The sequence below is a fragment of the Triturus cristatus genome, chromosome 4_1, assembly GCF_964204655.1.
Source record: "Triturus cristatus chromosome 4_1, aTriCri1.1, whole genome shotgun sequence".
Classification (NCBI taxonomy): Eukaryota; Metazoa; Chordata; class Amphibia; order Caudata; family Salamandridae; genus Triturus; species Triturus cristatus.
The window spans coordinates 406,144,095-406,163,593 of record NC_140585.1 but is presented as its reverse complement, the minus strand read 5'-3'; the positions used below and the strand labels follow the sequence as shown (position 1 = coordinate 406,163,593).

Genomic DNA, 19,499 nt, shown 5'->3' with positions numbered 1-19,499 from the left:
TCTATTTCCCATGGAAAGTGTGAACATGCTTGGTACTGTAGGTGCGAATGGGTGGCTACTTAAGCAGAATACATCACTAACACTGGTCGCTTTTTTTGTAGAATGTGCGTATTTCACTTGTTCACCACACTCCCTCTCAAAACGGTCAAATCTTACCTTCGAAGAACTGTTGCAAGGCCTCGTTTTCGCCCACCACATCCATGTTCATCCCTGCGGCTCACAGGCGCTGCGAAGCCGGTCGAGTTTCGTCGAGCTGTTCCCAGTGCCTGGCGGTCAGTCAGAGCGCGGCCCATCTTGTCCACGCTGCGCCATGCCGTGAAAGTTGCTGACCACCCACCCACACTCTGACGACAGACCCGCTCAGCTCATCTTTCTACTGAAAAAGAGCCCGCGTCTCTCACAGGCCAGCTACACCGACGCAAAGAAATGTCTAAAAAGACAAAACCTAGTAACTTGCTTCGGCTTCCTAAAGTGCGAGTACAAACAGATGCTCTTTGACGCAGAGGAGCTGAAAGGTGGTGGCTCTCTCTTCCTTGTTGCCGAAAAGACCTTTGTTCTCAGTGATTAATACACGAGACATGCGCAGACACCGGCCCATATAATCATTAGAGCTTATCTTGATTTTGTTCTGCTGTGGAGATAGCGTGCATGGCATTTCTGCAATGCCACGCGCTGCACCAGTGCAGTTGGTATATCAGGTCAGACCCCTTTAGTACAGCAGACACGCTTAGTCAAGTAACAATTGTTGTCTCCATGAGTAATGCCCAATGAGTGCTGGCAAATACTGTGCTCCCAGAACTCCAGGTGAAAGAAGTATTCACGCGCTACAAGTACGAATACTCACACCTGTTGGTGAGTGGACCACACACCCTGCAGCTAGCGTGCGGAAGGATCCCCATCACATTAATGTGGGGCGCCGCTATCACCCTGGAGACTGTTTACACAGGATGATAAAGGAATCCTCCTTTACCATTATTGGTACTCTGCGACGGTCTTGTGGTGCCCATCAGACGTATTGTCACAGGATCAGATCTACCATGGCCTTGTAAAAACACAGAGTTTCCACTTTAGAACACAATCGAACGCATTATCAAGACTACAGTCTGTGCCCTGACGTCGTCTGGTGGATGACACCAGTATTGGCAGACAAACAGGGGGGCATATTAACAAGCTAACAATCGCCATCAAGGCGTCACTTTTTTTGACACTCCAGTGGCGTAGCGCCATTTCCCATATTTACAAGGTGGCGCTAAGCCACTTAACGTGGCTTAAATATGCTCCTTTCTGCTGGAGTCCTCTGCGGGCAAAGAGGCGTGCATTGGGTGTTGCTGTGGGCGTTCGACCGCAACGCCCATTGGTTTTTGACGCTGTCCCACATTTACAAGACTGAGGCAGCGCCAAAAACCGCGTCATTCTAACGGCATGTATTACCAGGGCGTTAAAATGACGATATGAATTGAATCATTTATTTCTCCGCGATTTTTTGCTCTTTTCATGTGTGGAAAGAGCAAACACCATAAATGATTGTTTATGTGAAGGAAGGTGTCCCTTCCTGCACATAAAGAATCGCCACTGCAGCACAGGCACTTTTACAACATGGCGGCAGGGTGCCTGCGCTGGCGCTAGGCCATTTTCATTTGCACCATCTCTAGGGGGAACAAAGGGGTGCGCTGTATTCCTGTGATTACGGCGCATCCCTGCGTTTTTAAAACGTCAGAGCGCGGAGCTGCTGATTTGGGATTTTTTTGTAAATATGCCCCACTGATTTTTTTTTTAAAACAAACCATGTATTGCTGGATTCAGAATGCAAGATTATGTGGTGATACTAATGAGACGTGGAATCTACAACCAACAATCTATGTAGATAAACTGTAAGGATTCTTAGGAGCACATTAAAATGATTCTCCCAGATCTCTTAAAAGAGACTGTAACCGTGTATTAATTCAGTTGTGCAATCTTTTGAGACAAATTAGTACTCACAGCTGTCCACTGCTTTCTGCTACACGTCTTTTCAAGCGTTGACACTCAATAAAAAAGATGCCATGGCTACTAGTAATGCAATACGTTGATCATTAACGGGGAACTCGTCATGGTCCGAGTCATGGTTATTGCCAAGTAACTAGGCTGCCCTTGCCACTAGACCAGTGCCATAAAAACGTATCAAGACATATAACAGAAACTGTTGAGGAATGTCCATTTCTACACATGTGTAATACTTAAAGCCTGCATGTATTGAAAGAACGCATGGGGTACTGTTGTGGAGCTGGGCCTGATGGACACTGGATACTCTAGGTCAGTGGTTCTTAACTGGTGGTCAGCTGACCCCTGAATGTTTTCATAAATCTAGCCACTCGGCCTAAAAGTAATCCCTATGCACCTGTTACATTTATTTTTTAAGAATAATATACAATAGTCTGTGTCAATTTAGTTTCGACGATCAGCGAACTGGTTTCTATTTGAAATATGTTTTTAAGCCAAACCGTGTACTTAAGCAAACTAGCTGCTTGTTTCCATTATAAGGAAGGGAAACGATTGACTTAGGATAAGATGATAAATGAGAGATAAAAATGATAAATTACAGAGTAATGGCACACCCTTATAGAAGACCATGATTCACCGTTAAGCTGGCTGTTCCTATCTCCTTATACGTGGCAAGTGTATGCATAAAACAGTATTATGGCTGTCATTATCCTTAAAGCAGTGTTCAGAAGTGATATGTCACTTCATATTTGTGTGCATACCAGCCAGATGAACGAGGTAAATCTGTATATGCCACCCAGTGGCAGCATGTTTTCTACCTTCATGCTTTAATTACATTTCATTTTAACAGTCCATCTTTTTAGATAAACAAGATTATTTAATATAGGTTACAGAATTTGTAAAGGGCTGGCTAGAGAAAGGCAAATACTGCAAAGAAATGTTTCTACACAAACCTTAGGAACCATTTGAAAGGATCTTGGTAGCTTTACAGTAAATGTGGATGTGTAACATTTTCAAAAATAGTTTTCAGACAAAGCATGTTGATGAAACCCTATTGACTGTGATAAAGTATTTTGAAGATTTATATTTCGAGTATGCATTAATAATATGTTACATGCATACATGTGATTTTATATCTACAAACTGATACGGTGTAATTGCCTTTCAAAGGAATTTCTTATGATGTTAAGAAGTGTGTTTAATAATATGTATTAGTTAGGGCACATTTCTGTGTAAAACACCATCTTGGACAGGTTGGATGCCATTCTCTATCACTCACTCCTGCTTCCCCAAAGGCTGTGCAGCACACAGTCAATCTGAGGTCATGTTAGTTTACTTTCTTTGCTGTATTGTTTTGCTCATGGTGCGGATTGTTTTTCCATGGCACAGATGTAGATTTGTTACTTGTAACCATATATTCAATTTCTACACTGGACCTGTACACAGGGAGAAAGTATTATTGTCAATGTTTCATATTTTGTTCCAACATCTCCAGAATATATTAGGATAGAGAGTGTTGATAATTATTTTTAAATGGAAACGTGCTTTGGTGCTAAGAAAATATGACTTTTATTTTCTATGTGCTCTGATTTTCTGAAGAAATTATTAATTTGCTCACACCACGATAAAATGCAGAATTGTTGATTTAATGCAAACATTGTGAACATAATCCACTTATTTTGGGGGGTGAGCCAGATCTTAGAAAAAACTTTCCTTTTCTAATTAGAATATTTTCAGATTTTTACATACTCAGTACAACTTTGCATCTGAGAGCCGTCATTGAATCAACTCAGTATTGCTCAATTTTTAATTTTTGTAAATAAACCCATATGTCAGACTCTAGTTACGGTACTCTACTACACAGGAACAGATATGCTAGTTCCCAAATCCACCCCGACAGCAATCCAGAGCTTAGTGTGACAAGTCTCTAGAGTGGCTATCTTGGGGGAAGGGGGAAAATGGATAAAATAACAAAAGAGAGAAGAGACTGTTCTGCGGCTTCCTTCAGGAGTCCGTCCAGCAGACTTCTACTGCTGAAGAGGTAACCTGTAGACAAGAGTTATTGTTATCATAAACTGTTAGTCCTAAACCTCTCTTATCTCTTAACCCCTATTGCCTTATTTCCTTACCATGCCAATTCCAGAACTCAGCTTCTCTTCCATTTCTTTTATTTCTTTTCTGTGTGTGCCTTTTCATTCCATAACTATATTCTTCGTCTGCAATTAAAAAGGAAACAGTTGAACCCAAGGTTTACCTGCCTCATGTGAATCTTTCTCCCTGTGCTTCTTACTTACTTTCCTATTTTTCTTTTCACTCTTCTATGTTTTATCTGCCTTAGTTCACAGTTTCTTTTTCTTTTTGCACACCTGCAATATATTTACATTTATCTGTTAAGAACTTCTGCTCTCTTTTAACTTGGTATTATTTATTTTAATTTGGTATTCTACTTACTGATTTTGAGGTCTTTTCCTATTTGTAATTATTCATCTGTGTATTTAATGTTTTCTCTTCTTATTCTTTTCGTGGTGGTATTTTACTCTCTGTTCTTAGCTACTGTCCGACGACTTATTTCTGTGGTAAGTATTGTTTTATCTTATTCTAATTTTTTGTAGTTGCTCAAGCGTCCTAACATGTAATGCAATTCTCTCTTCGTTTTTTCAGGACTTGCCGTTACAACTCGTTACCTCTGTGAAGAAATACTGTAAAGCCACTTTCCTCACAGTAAGTTCTATAACTCTATAGCTATCAGAAATTTACTTCAGTTCTCTGACGTGACAAATATACACTTGTTAACTTAGCTTCGTTTTCTTTTTCTTCCTTCAGATGCTCCTGTAGACGCTACTTCCTCTCCCTGACGACTCGGTACGAAATCTTCACTAAAATGAGACTTGCTGTTCTCCTCAAACATCACTCAACTTCATTGAACTCGGATTACTAACTTGTATCTACAGACTTCTGAAAGCCCTTCAGTTTTGATTATGAAAAGCCTTCAAACAAAACCTGAAACTCTTTTTGTCAGCGCGCTCTGAAGTGCGCACCTGACTCTCTAGAATTCTTGGTGAAGTGCGCAGTTCCTAAGCAGCGCGAGCCTCACCTAGGATTCCAGCGCGTTCTCTGCCAAACACTAGAATGCTAACAGCTACTCGGTTCTGGTGGCCTTTTCCGGCGCCATTTCCGAGTCAGCTCCACCCATGTACCTTCCATAGCTCGGGGTGTACAGACTTTGAGTCTTCGATGCACAATTAAACCTATCTGTAATCTTGGAGTCCTGACAGTACCCTCCAACAAGGTAGGTTCTCTCCTCTGGGGTTTAGTTGGTGATCGTAGGTGAAAGGCCTTAACTAATCTTGGAGCATGGACATCTTCATCTCGTTCCCAAGATCTTTCCTCGGGCCCATAACCCTTCCAGTCCACCAAATAGTATAACTTCCCTTTTTGCATTTTGGAGTCTAGAATTTCCTTGACTTCAAATTCAGTACCAGTCTCTAGCTGAAGAGGCCTTGGAGGCAGGTTTTTTCGTAGATTTTCTGGAGCCTTCTTCAACAGGGATATGTGGAAAACTGGGTGTATTTTCAACCTAGGTGGCAATTGAATTCGGTAAGTCACTGGATTTATTTTCTCCTCTACCAGATATGGACCAATAAATCTCGGTTGAAACTTCCGATTACCTTTTAGTCTCAAATTCTTAGTACTTAACCAAACCCTGTCTCCTATTTCCAATGAGGGGCCTACTCGTCTCTTTCTGTCTGCATAACTCTTATATTTTTCTTTAGCTAGTTCAAGATTTTCAATTGCCCTCTTATGTACCTGATCTAACTGTGTTACGATCTCCTCCACCGCCGGAACTGAGATCTCGGTTTGCCTGAGGGTCGAGTTGGGATGTCTTCCATAATTCATAAAGAAGGGGGAATACCCAGTGGAAACATTCTTTGCATTATTATGGGCGAACTTTGAAGCCCACAAATAGTCCGACCAATTTCCTTCTTGTTTCAAAAGAAACAATCTCAAATACTGTTCAAGTTCTTGGTTCACCCTCTCGGTTTGACCGTCAGTTTCTGGGTGGTAACTGGTGGAAAAACGGACTTCTGTACCCAACCCTTCCATGAAAGATTTCCAGAAGTGGGAAATGAACTGTGGACCCCTATCTGTGATTTCTATTTTAGGGATTCCATGTATTTTCACTATTTGAGCACTAAAATGAGTCGCCAACTGCTTAGCTGTTGGCACTCCCTTTAAAGCTGTAAAATGAGCCATTTTAGAAAGGGAATCTACCACCACTAAGATGGTATTGTAGCCCTGACTAAGGGGTAAGTCAGTAATGAGGTCTAATGTAACAGTGTGCCAAGGATAAGGTGGAGTGGGTAAGGGCATAAGTAAACCTTTTAGGGCCTGCCTTTCGGATTTTCCCTGAGCACAAATCTCGCAAGTCTTAACATATTGCTCAATACTCTTCGACATTTCAGGCCACCAGTAGTGTCGCTGGATCAGTTCTCTGGTCTTTGCCTCTCCCTTATGTCCTGCCAACTTTGCATCGTGGCATTCCTTGATAATCTGTTGCTGCAACTCTTTAGTGGGAATATACAGAGCTCCTTGGAAGTAGGGCAACTGATTACGAACTTCTCTTCCTTCCTTCTTCGCCCACTCTTTCAAGGTCTTTTCATCCATTGCGTCAGAGATACCCTGTTCAAGATCAACTGAAGTGACTGCTCCAATAATCTTTTCACTTGGGATAATGGATTGATTTCCTAGAGGTGTCTTTTGATTTTCTGTGTCTAGCCTAGACAAGGCATCTGCTTTTCCGTTCTGGACCCCTGGTCGATAAGTAATGACGAAATCGTAATCAGCAAAGTACAGCGACAATCGCAATTGTTTTGGTGTTAAGGTTCTGGCTGTTTAGAACTTTTACATTTCTATGGTCTGTGTATACAGTGACTTGATGTTGTGCCCCCATTAAATGATGTCTCCAATCTTTGAATGCGTCTTTTATGGCCAATAGCTCCTTCTCTGTGATTGTATAGTTTATTTCTGCCGGAGTTAATTTTCTTGACCTATAGGCGACTGGATGCAGCTGCCCCGTTTGCTTGCTTCGTTGGGACAAAATTCCTCCCACCGCCTGATCAGAGGCATCGGTCTCCACATAAAATGGTTCAGTCGGATCTGCATGTTGTAGGATTGGGGCTGATGTGAAACTTTCCTTTAGGGATCGGAAGGCTTCTTCAGCTTCAGTTGTCCATTCAAATTTGACCCCTTTTTTCAATAGACGGGTGAGTGGTAAAATCTTATGTGAAAATTCTCCAATGAATCTCCGGTAAAAATTGGCAAAACCAATAAAGCTTTGTACTTCTTTGACGCTCTCGGGGGACTTCCAATTTATCACCGCTTCGATCTTCTTGCGGTCCATAAGAATGCCCGTTGGTTAAATTACAAAACCCAAAAATTCCACCTGAGAGACACTGAAAGCACACTTCTCTAGCTTTACAAACAGTCTGTATTCTCTCAACTTCTGTAAGACCCTTCTAACCTGATCCTGATGTTCTTCCTTGTTCTCAGAGTAAATAAGGATGTCATCAATGTACACTAGTGCACACTGGTCGATGAATTCCTTCAATACGTCATTAATGAAGTGTTGAAAGGCTGCTGGAGCGTTACATAGCCCATAGGGCATAACCTGATATTCAAATAGGCCGACCCTCGTTCTGAAGGCTGTCTTCCACTCATCGCCATCCTTCATTCTCACCAGATGATACGCTCCCCTCAGATCCAACTTCGTGTAAATTATTGCTCCTTTCACTTGATCTAGCAAAACAGATATTAGCGGCAATGGATAACGGTTCTTTTTTGTAATCTTATTGATGGCTCTGTAGTCGATGCAAGTCCTCAAATCTCCTTCTTTCTTTGGCACAAAAAATAGGGGAGAGGAGACTGGGGACTGCGAGGGTCGAATGAAGCCGTTTGCTAGATACTTATCCAAATATTCCTTTAGGTGATGGTGTTCTTTTTCCGTAAGGGCATACACACGGCTGCAAGGTAGATTTGAACCGGGTTCTATCTCAATTTTACAATCATAAGGTCTGTGGGGTGGTAATTGTTCTGCCTCCACTTCATTGAATAAGTCTTCAAAATCTCGATATTCCTCTGGTATGTCTTGTACATGGATTACACAAATTGATCCTCCCGTCTGACACAACGAATGTGCAGGATTCACCTCTTGCTCCTGCAGCTGGCCTTTGAAACAATTTCCCAAACAATAATCTGATTCCATCTTAATGGCTCTGGTACTCCAGGGAAGCCAGGGAAGCCCAAGGATCAACTGGAATTGGGGGGCATCGATCAAGTTAAACTGGATCTTCTCCTCATGTCCGTCATTCGAGATCAGATGAATTAATTCTGTGTGACTGATTATTGGACCTGAGGACAGATTGGTTCCATCCACAGCCCTAACGGGCTCAGCTTTTAACTTTTTGATGGCTTAGATTCCCACCTTGCTTGCAAACCTTAGATCGCAAAAGTTTCCGGTGGCTCCTGAGTCGATCATCACTGAGACTTCCCTCAGCATCACGTGTCGGAATCTGATTTCCATTGATAAAGTTAGATGTGGCGCTGCAGACTGTAGAGTATTAGCCACCCTATGTTCTTTTGAAGTCTGATCGAAAATTGCATCCACCTGTTCAACTCCTCCAACAGATGGTGCCTTTAGTTTTCCTTCGGCTTGAAACTTCCCTTGGGTTTCTTTGGACACGCACGTACAAAATGGCCTCCCGATCCACAGTACATGCATAGGTTGGTGGTTCTCCTCTTTTCCTTCTCTTCTTTGGAAAGAGGACCCCGTATAGTACCAATCTGCATTGGTTCGATGCCCTGCTGACCTTCATTGCTACGTCCTCCTTCCGACCTTACTCGATCAAATCTTGGAATCACTGACTTGAAATCTTTCCTTTTTTCACCTTTTCTTTCCCCATGACGGAAATCGATTTCCAGCACTAAATCCACAAACGCTGAGATTTCTGTGGGTCTATTGGGTATTCCGGCCAATGCATCCTTTAACTCATCTCTTAAACCTCGATAAAACACCGCTGCTCTCTTACTCTCAGGCCAGTTGGTTTCCACCACTAGTTTATTGAATTGAGCCCAATAAGAGACCACATCGCGGTTCCCCTGTTTCAGGTCGAGTAGCTTGTTGTCTACGGCTTGGGATATCCGCCTTCTGTCAAATATTCGAAGAAACTCTTCTTTGAAGTTCTCATAATTCCGCAATATGGGATCATCCTTTGAAATCAGAGGCAAAGACCAGGATGCTGCATCCCCACTTAAGTGTGACAAAACAAAGGCCACTCGAGACTGAGCATCTGGAAAAATGGAAGGGCGGCACATGAAGTGTAATGAGCACTGCGTAATGAATATTTGAGCCTTCTGCGGATCCCCACTAAAACGCTTGGGTGCCGCTAATGGAATGACAGGTGAGAGGGAGTGAATCACCTGAGTTGTCATCCTATTAGTCCCTTCTGTCAATGAAGCTTGAGCGTCCGACCCTGAACCAAAAGGTTGTCTAAGCCTTTGCGCCAATTCTGCGGTTTCTTTTCTAGAATTTACTACTTCTAATCTGAGGCTCAGGTTTTCCTCTCGGACTGCACTTAACTCTTTTTGTATGGTATCTAATATTGTTCCTAAACCTTGTACGTCTATTCCCTCAGCCATCTCTGTTCGGGTGTAAAATGCAACGTGGGCACTTCACTCTGTCAGACTCTGGTTACGGTACTCTACTACTGTCATGAATTTGCCTTCCCGCGATCGCGCTTGCTGCAGACGGCCGAGACGCGAGACGCGGAACGACACAGACTACAAATCCCGATAGGCAACGCGAGCACGTTGCGCATCGGACGACGGCAGCGGACCGGAAGCAGGAAATAAAAGCCCTGCAGTCCGGACCGCGGTGCCGATTATTCTACATCTCCCGCGGGGAAGCTGGACGCTTTGCCTTGCAGTTACTTTGGCGGTAAGAGTGTCAAAGGACACACCCTCTGACCGCATCCCTTGAGTGTCTTTAACACACTTAAGAACGGCTTCTGAGACTCCCCTGTTGGAGGTGAGAGATTCACCGTGCAGGGGAGCGACCGCGCACTTAGTGGCGCTTGGGCTGCCAGATTGACCCCGTTGGAGAAACCGGTCCCGGTTTCATGCGGGGTGAATACGTGCCCGTGAATGGTATGCTTTGCAACGTTGGATGGATGAATGAGTGTGACGATAACCCTCTGGGCATCCCCAAGTTGCGCACATCGTGTTTGTTTGTCCCATGACATTTTCGCAACCAGTTTATACAAGATTAGATCGTGCCTGATAAAGGAACCGTGAATGGATGAATGAGTGTAACCTTACTCCTCTAAGTTTCCTAAGCAGAGTATACTACGTTATTTGTTTCATGACTTTGTTCAAAGCAGTATACCAGGAATCTCTTTCGGAAAAGGAGGAGAGAAACGAACCCTTCTCCATCTCAGAACTATTCAGGCCTACATTCTCTTTAGCGCTGCAGTGGTAGCATTCCAATTCTTTTGTTGCTTTCCTTTCTGGTGTACGGGTGTGCTTCTCTTTTATAGTCCAAGAGACGTACGCCTAAGCCTCAGAGAGCCAGATACGCAAAGCTGCAGCCCCCGCATCTCCTCCTTAACAAGTTGCATCACTCTTATTTCTTTACAGGTAAGAAAGGGTGGATTGAGAGGGGGTGAAGCACAGAGTAAGGGAGAAAAGGGGGGAATAGAAGTGCTTATTGTGTTTCTTGTCTCTCGCCCACAGGTCTCCCTCCCCGCAGTCCCCACCCTTTCCTTCCCCCGCTCAATTGCCCCAAAAGTCTGTGTATATCTATAGCCAGACTTGGGTCGATTCAGAGGTGGGCCCCCATAGAGCATCGGCACAGCCCTGAGGATTCGGACCCGGCAAGCCTGACAGAATAATCGGCCCACGAATCCGTGTCCTCCTGGTTGTGCTGAGTTAACATGGCCACCTTAGAAGACGTAGTCGCGGCCCTAACGCTTGTACAAGCCGAATTAGCCGCTTCACGTCAGGAAACCGCGGCGCTTCATACCCGAGTAGATAGGCTACAAAGAAATCCTTTTGATGCAGGGGGTACGACACACACACCTTCAGTAGTGGTAGAGATGCCAGCCCAAATTCAGCTAGCCCCACCGGAGAGGTTTTTTGGGGACATTAAAAAGGTACAGGTGTTCCTCACACAAGTCCTCCTACATTTCAACTGTAAGCCCAAAATGTTTGGTACGAATCAGGCCCGTGTGGCGTTCTTAATTTCCTACCTAGGAGGAGAAGCCGCTCAATGGGCAGTTCCCCTTGTGCGGAGAGACGATCCGAAATTATACGATTGGGACGAATTCAAGGACAGTTTCGAAAAAACGTTCGACCGCAGAGCCGACACGTTTTCAGCAGATCGAGATCTCTTGGGATTACGGCAAGGAACCACGGAGTTGGTTAGTTATTTAAATAACTTTAGGAGACTCGTAGCAGAGACAGATTGGCCAGAAGCCAAACAGTCCGCTATCTTCTACCAAGGGCTCTCGGAAGAACTCAAAGATGTATTGGCGCAAATCGACCCTCAACCTCGTACGTGTACAGAGCTGATAGACTTGACGCTTCGTTTGGATCACCGGCTTAAAGAACGACGAGGGGATAACAAAAAGAAAGAAAAAGGGGTTGGTTTCAGTGACCGAAGCTACAGCGGGGAGAAAACGAATACCCACCCAGAACCCATGGAAATAGGCACGGTAAGAGCGTCATTAACGCTCAGCGAACGTGACCATCGCAGGAAACAAGGGTTGTGTCTCTATTGCGGAAAAAAGGGACACTTCCTCAGAGAATGCCCAGTGAATCCTAAGTACGGTAGGGGAAGGGTAGGACAAACTACCGCCCTAACCGTGGAAAAGGAGGAGGGAAACGACAAAGCGTGAAGAAGAAAGAAGGGAAGTCTTCAAGCGAATATGCCATCCCTTCAGTGGCTGCATACGATATCGATACCTCCAACCATTTGTTTATACCAATGACGATTACAGTACAACACGAAACCCAACACCTGATGGCAATGGTAGACTCTGGAGCCACCGGATGTTTTATGGATCTCCACGAAGCACAACGATTGAAGGTGCAAACGGTTCCCCGACCCTACCCGGAGAAAGTGTATGCGGTGGATGGACAAGAGCTGGAAACTGGTCCCATCACACATAACACGCTGGAGTACGAAATAGTGTACGATGAGTCCCATAGAGAAAACATAACGTTCTGCATCATACATGCTCCTCAATATGGGGTTATTCTAGGCCTACCATGGCTACAAAAGCACAACCCCACCATTCAGTGGACACACAAGACCGTGAGGTTCGAGTCGGAGTACTGTAAAGTCCATTGTACCGCATCGCCGCTCAGGCCTTCAAAGATTTTGGCCAACAGCCACCATGTAGCCACTGCCGCTGAGAAAGAGGTCGCGCTTCCAGCATACTATGCGCCCTATTCAGATGTCTTTAGCAACAGCCAGGCCGAAAGACTCCCACCACACAGAGAGTACGACTGTCGCATAGACTTGACTCCCGGAGCAGTGGTGCCCTGTGGGAGAATATACGCCCTTACCCTACCTGAAACAAAGTATCTGCGGGAATATTTGGACAAATACCTCGAGCTGGGGTTTATTAGACCTTCAAGATCACCAGCGGCATCTCCCCGCTTTTTCATTCCCAAAACCAATGGAGATTTGAGATGTTGCATTGACTACAGGGCATTGAATGAGATTACCATCAAGAATCGGTATCCTCTCCCCCTCATCCCTGTGTTGTTGGAACAAGTGAGAGCAGCAAGCATATACACAAAATTGGATTTAAGGGGTGCGTATCACTTGGTTCGCATCAAAGCCGGAGATGAATGGAAGACCGCCTTCAAGACCCGGTACGGTCTTTATGAATACCTGGTAATGCCTTTCGGGCTATGTAACGCCCCCGCGGCATTCCAGTTCTTTCTCAATGAGGTTCTGAGACGGTATTTGGATGTATTCGTGGTGGTCTATATAGACGACATTCTAATCTACTCGCACAACGAAGAAGATCATGTGGATCATGTACGTTTAGTCTTACAAGCTCTGCGAAAACATCAGTTGTACTGCAAGATCACAAAGTGTGAATTTCACGTCACAACGGTGGAATTCCTGGGAGTGATGCTCACCCCGTCTGGACAAGTGATGGCGGAAAGAAAGGTGAAAGCCATTCTCGACTGGCCTCACCCGAACAATGTCAAAGAAATACAGAGGCTGTTGGGGTTTGCGAACTTCTATCGCCGATTTATCAGGAGTTTCACGGAATTGGTCACGCCATTGACAAAACTAACTCGAAAAAAGGTCCCGTTCCTATGGACCAAGAATACCCAAACAGCCTTTGACCTTCTCAAGAACGCGTTTGTCACTGCTCCCATACTTACACATGCCAATCCGGACCTTCCTTTCATTGTAGAAGCAGATGCTTCGGAGTCAGCGATAGGAGCAGTGCTTTCGCAACATCAGGAAACCACGGGAAACCTACATCCCATTGCCTTTATGTCTCGAAAACTCAACGCAGCTGAACAGAACTACACCATAGTAGAGAAGGAACTATTAGCCATCCGAGACGCATTCATGGAATGGAGGCATTGGTTAATGGGAGCAGTACATAAAATTACGGTGTTTTCTGATCATCGTAACCTCCAGTTTATGAAGGCTGCACGACATCTTACACCACGCCAACTCAGGTGGATGTTATTCTTTGCGGAATACCAGTTCGTGGTAACCTTCCGTCCTGGATCCCAGAACAAGAAGGCAGACGCTCTGTCTAGACAAGAAGCCGCATGCCCTGAAGAGAAGACAAGCGAGGATTCCATCATCGAACCTAACAAGGTGATATGCACTCTACGATCCGAAAGGTTCCTACAAGATACCCGACTTGGAATACAAACCTTCACGTGGAAACGCTGGCTCCAGGCACATCCAGAATGGAGAATGAGACAAGGGCTTCCCATGAAAGGACCACAACTATTGCTTCCTACTTACAAGCTTCGTCGGGCTGCGTATGTATGGTGTCACGATACACCATGTGCCGGACATCCAGGAGGCGCCAAAACGCTGGAAAAGATGTTACGTCAGTTTTGGTGGCCCACAATCCGTCCAGACGTATTGAGGTGGGTTCAAGAATGCGACAAGTGTGTGCGAGCAAAAACAGATCACCAGGCCACACAAGGACTGTTACAAATCATGCCTACGCCGACAGTCCCCTGGGAAAGGATTTCGGTCGACTTCATAGTGGGCTTACCCAGAGACCAAGGGAATACCGCCATAATTGTGGTGGTGGACTATTTAACGAAGTTGGGCCATTTCATAGCGTGGAAACAAGCCCCTACGACCAGTCAGCTGGCGAAGCTGTTATTGATCCACATTGTCTGTCTCCATGGTCTTCCCCAGGATATTGTTTCGGACAGAGGGGCCCAGTTCACTGCTGGATTTTGGAAGACATGGTGTTCTGAACTACAAATGGCCTCCTCCATCTCTACCAGTTTCCATCCCCAAACGGATGGCCAGACCGAAAGACTCAATCAGACCTTGAAACAATACCTCAGGTGCTATGTTAAGGCTAACACCGATGAATGGGTGGACTGTTTATGGGCAGCGGAAGTCGCTTACAACAGCGCCAAACATTCTTCCACGCTATACACCCCGTTTTTTAGCACCTATGGTTTCCACCCGAGAGTCACACCACTGACGCTTCCCAGGTCTAATACACGCATTCCTGAAGTGCACACACGACTGCAGCATATGCGCAAAACAATCGTGGCCATACAGGGCAACCTAGTCAAGGCAAAAGAAAGGTACAAAACACAAGCAGATAAACGGCGTAGACCAGGTCCAACTTATGTCAAGGGGGACAGGGTTTGGTTATCCACGAAACATATCAGGTTTAGAAGGTATAGCGTGTTTAATCCGAAATACATAGGCCCTTATCAGGTAGAGAGACATATCAATCCCGTGGCAGTGAGGTTAAAACTACCTTCCCATATGCGCATCTATCCCGTCTTTCATGTTTCCCTCCTGAAACCCGCTCGGGGTAGGATCTCATCTCGCCCTGCGCCTGTGATAGTGCAGGGGGAGGTGGAATATGTGGTACAAAACATATTGGACTCCAAGAGGGTAGGAAGGAAGTTGTGGTATTTGGTTGCCTGGAAAGGTTACGGCCCTGAAGAGAATTCCTGGGAACCTAGGGAGGCAGTGCATGCTCCCAAGTTGGTTGCCAAGTTTCATCGCCTGCACCCGGAAAGACCCTCTTGCAGCTCACGCTCCCGGTAAAGGGGGATGTGCTTTCATGAATTTGCCTTCCCGCGCTCGCGCTCGCTGCAGACGGCCGAGACGCGAGACGCGAGACGACACAGACTACAAATCCCGATAGGCAACGCGAGCACGTTGCGCATCGGACGACGGCAGCGGACCGGAAGCAGGAAATAAAAGCCCTGCAGTCCGGACCGCGTTGCCGATTATTCTACATCTCCCGCGGGGAAGCTGGACGCTTTGCCTTGCAGTTACTTTGGCGGTAAGAGTGTCAAAGGACACACCCTCCGACCGCATCCCTTGAGTGTCTTTAACACACTTAAGAACGGCTTCTGAGACTCCCCTGTTGGAGGTGAGAGATTCACCGTGCAGGGGAGCGACCGCGCACTTAGTGGCGCTTGGGCTGCCAGATTGACCCCGTTGGAGAAACCGGTCCCGGTTTCATGCGGGGTGAATACGCGCCCACGAATGGTATGCTTTGCAACGTTGGATGGATGAATGAGTGTGACGATAACCCTCTGGGCATCCCCAAGTTGCGCACATCGTGTTTGTTTGTCCCATGACATTTTCGCAACCAGTTTATACAACATTAGATCGTGCCTGATAAAGGAACCGTGAATGGATGAATGAGTGTAACCTTACTCCTCTAAGTTTCCTAAGCAGGGTATACTACGTTATTTGTTTCATGACTTTGTTCAAAGCAGTATACCAGGAATCTCTTTCGGAAAAGGAGGAGAGAAACGAACCCTTCTCCATCTCAGAACTATTCAGGCCTACATTCTCTTTAGCGCTGCAGTGGTAGCATTCCAATTCTTTTGTTGCTTTCCTTTCTGGTGTACGTGTGTGCTTCTCTTTTATAGTCCAAGAGACGTACGCCTAAGCCTCAGAGAGCCAGATACGCAAAGCTGCAGCCCCCGCATCTCCTCCTTAACAAGTTGCATCACTCTTATTTCTTTACAGGTAAGAAAGGGTGGATTGAGAGGGGGTGAAGCACAGAGTAAGGGAGAAAAGGGGGGAATAGAAGTGCTTATTGTGTTTCTTGTCTCTCGCCCACAGGTCTCCCTCCCCGCAGTCCCCACCCTTTCCTTCCCCCGCTCAATTGCCCCAAAAGTCTGTGTATATCTATAGCCAGACTTGGGTCGATTCAGAGGTGGGCCCCCATAGAGCATCGGCACAGCCCTGAGGATTCGGACCCGGCAAGCCTGACAACTACACAGGAACAGAGATGCTAGTTCCCAAATCCACCCCGACAGCAATCCAGAGCTTAGTGTGACAAGTCTCTAGAGTGGCTATCTTGGGGGAAGGGGAAAATGGATAAAATAACATAAGAGAGAAGAGACTGTTCTGCGACTTCCTTCGGGAGTCCGTCCAGCAGACTTCTATTGCTGAAGAGGTAACCTGTAGACAAGAGTTATTGTTATCATAAACTTTTAGTCCTTAACCTCTCTTATCTCTTAACCCCTATTAACTTATTTTCTTACCATGCCAATTCCAGAACTCAGCTTCTCTTCTATTTCTTTTATTTCTTTTCTGTGTGTGCCTTTTAATTCCTTAACTATATTCTTCGTCTGCAATTAAAAAGGAAACAGCTGAACCCAAGGTTTATCTGCCTCATGTGAATCTTTCTCCCTGTGCTTCTTACTTACTTTCCTATTTTTCTTTTCACTCTTCTATGTTTTATCTTCCTTGGTTTCTGCCTTAGTTCACAGTTTCTTTTTCTTTTTGCACACCTGCAATATATTTACATTTATCTGTTAAGAACTTCTGCTCTCTTTTAACTTGGTATTATTTATTTTAATTTGGTATTCTACTTACTGAGTTTGAGGTCTTTTCCTATTTGTAATTATTCATCTGTGTATTTAATGTTTTCTCTTCTTATTCTTTTTGTGGTGGTATTTTACTCTCTGTTCTTAGCTACTGTCCGACGACTTATTTCTGTGGTAAGTATTGTTTTATCTTATTCTAATTTTTTGTAGTTGCTCAAGCGTTCTAACATGTAATTCAATTCTCTCTTCGTTTTTTCAGGACTTGCCGTTACAACTCGTTACCTCTGTGAAGAAATACTGTAAAGCCACTTTCCTCACAGTAAGTTCTATAACTCTATAGCTATCAGAAATTTACTTCAGTTCTCTGACGTGACAAATATACACTTGTTAACTTAGATACGTTTTCTTTTTCTTCCTCCAGATGCTCCTGTAGACGCTGCTTCCTCTCCCTGACGACTCGGTACGAAATCTTCACAAAACTGAGACTTGCTGTTCTCCTCAAACATCACTCAACTTCATTGAACTCGGATTACTAACTTGTATCTACAGACTTCCGAAAGCCCTTCAGTTTTGATTATGAAAAGCCTTCAAACAAAACCTGAAACTCTTTTTGTCAGCACGCTCTGAAGTGCGCACCTGACGCTCTAGAATTCTTGGTGAAGTGCGCAGTTCCTAAGCAGCGCGAGCCTCACCTAGGATTCCAGCGCGTTCTCTGCCAAACACTAGAACGCTAACAGCTACTCGGTTCTGGTGGCCTTTTCCGGCGCCATTTCCGAGTCAGCTCCACCCATGTACCTTCCATAGCTCGGGGTGTACAAACTTTGAGTCTTCGATGCGCAATTAAACCTATCTGTAATCTTGGAGTCCTGACACCATACACTTTCATTGATCTAGAACTCAGCTATTGAGTGGGTTCCATTAAATTAATTCAACCCATTACTTAATTAATTTTTATTCTGCTAAATTGATGTTTGGGGAAGTGCCTTAACGTAGGGACACAGTGCCTCATGAAAGTGAGGTTTGACACCTTCACTGATCCACTAAATGTGTGAGGTTACATTCAAGTAAATGTTTTGGGTGTCTGAGTTTTGGGATACCATTTTGCAACCACATATCTTGGTAGCAGAGGATGGTTGCATATAAAGAACCACCTTCTTTTGCTGGAAGACTCCTATAGCTTTCCTTGTAGTCCCCTATCTTTACTTTGCTCAGGTTGCTAAGATAGTGGATTTTCCATGAGGAGTTTCTCCATCCTGGGACTTTGCTGAGAAACCTTAATTGCAATGCTGCTTCTCAGTGATTTGGAGTTTAAGTATGAATATGGCAGAATGATTTTGATGACTGACAGTCATTCTAGTATGTTAGTGGTTGTGTTACTGAAGTCTGTGTTGTGAAATGGAGAGTCATGCTCTTTGTGAGGCGTTTGGCTATGTAATGCTGATTGTGGGGTCAATTGGTGGTTTGATCAATGTTGTTCTGATGGAGTATTCCTATTTGCAAGTTTTGTTTACGAAGGCTTTGTTTTATTCTTGATTGTTATCAGATTAATTGAAATCCAAGATCTCAAGATATTGTGGTTACCTCTCTGCCTGAGAGAGCGTGTAGTGCGAGGTGCTGCATGCACACAGATAGTGGTTTCTGAATTAACCCATGATGAAATAAAAGAATTTGATTTAATGATTTTGAGGCCCCCACATTAAGGATTTAATTGAGAACACAAGGGAATGGGGTGACTTGAGGAAATATAAAGAAAAATGGAAGAAAGGGACAGCAAGTAAAAAGAAAGTTATGGAGACAGGAAGCAGTGTGAAGGGTTCTGTTAGTGATTCAGAAGCAGGAATGATTTTGAAGTTTCCATTAAGAGAGGTCCATTGAAGGAAGTTAGTGCATGTGCCTTGAACCTTTATGCCTTCACTAAAAAATTTCCCAAAATTACCAGAGAAGCCTGAAAGATGGTACAAGGAGGTTCATAAGTTGACTACGATTTTGCAAATGTTGTGGACTGACTTGAATTTGTTGTTTGAAATTGTAGTTCCTAGTGACTTGTGGTCTGAATGTAAGGTTGCTTGGATAACTGAAGAACCAGCAATTATTGCACCAAATAATGCTCTTTCTAGGAGGTAACTAACAAATATATACAGGTGATAGAGAATTTGAAAAAGAAGGTGCCTTCAAAAGGATATAAATTGGGTAAAGATTTTGAGAACTTTACACGAGCCGAAAGAGTGAGTGCATGTTTATTATGAGAGGTTTATGCCTATTTTAAAGAAACAGAGTGGAGTTGAAGATTCTGAAAAAGATAGTGTTAGTTCTTTTGTCTTTGCTTTTGTTATGGGTTTGCGTCCTGAGCTAATAAACGCCAAGTGAAATGTGGTGGCAAGCAAAGGATATAGACGAGTTTTTAAAGCCTGCCAAATACAATA

At 44.5% G+C, this 19,499-nt stretch overlaps 1 protein-coding gene across 2 annotated transcripts in view; it reads right to left on the bottom strand.

Annotated features, from left to right (window-relative positions):
* The window catches only part of MYRFL (myelin regulatory factor like), an 872,690-nt gene extending 872,121 nt beyond the window's left edge, over positions 1–569 (bottom strand). Inside the window, exon 1 of one of the 2 annotated variants that reach the window (XM_085652512.1) lies at positions 157–569. In XM_085652512.1, coding sequence (XP_085508638.1) covers positions 157–208 — 52 coding nt within the window. In that variant the 5' untranslated portion in view covers positions 209–569. The remainder of the gene's footprint in view (positions 1–156) is intronic. The other variant, XM_085652513.1, reaches the window with a different exon arrangement.
* Between the last annotated feature and the right edge of the window lie 18,930 nt (positions 570–19,499).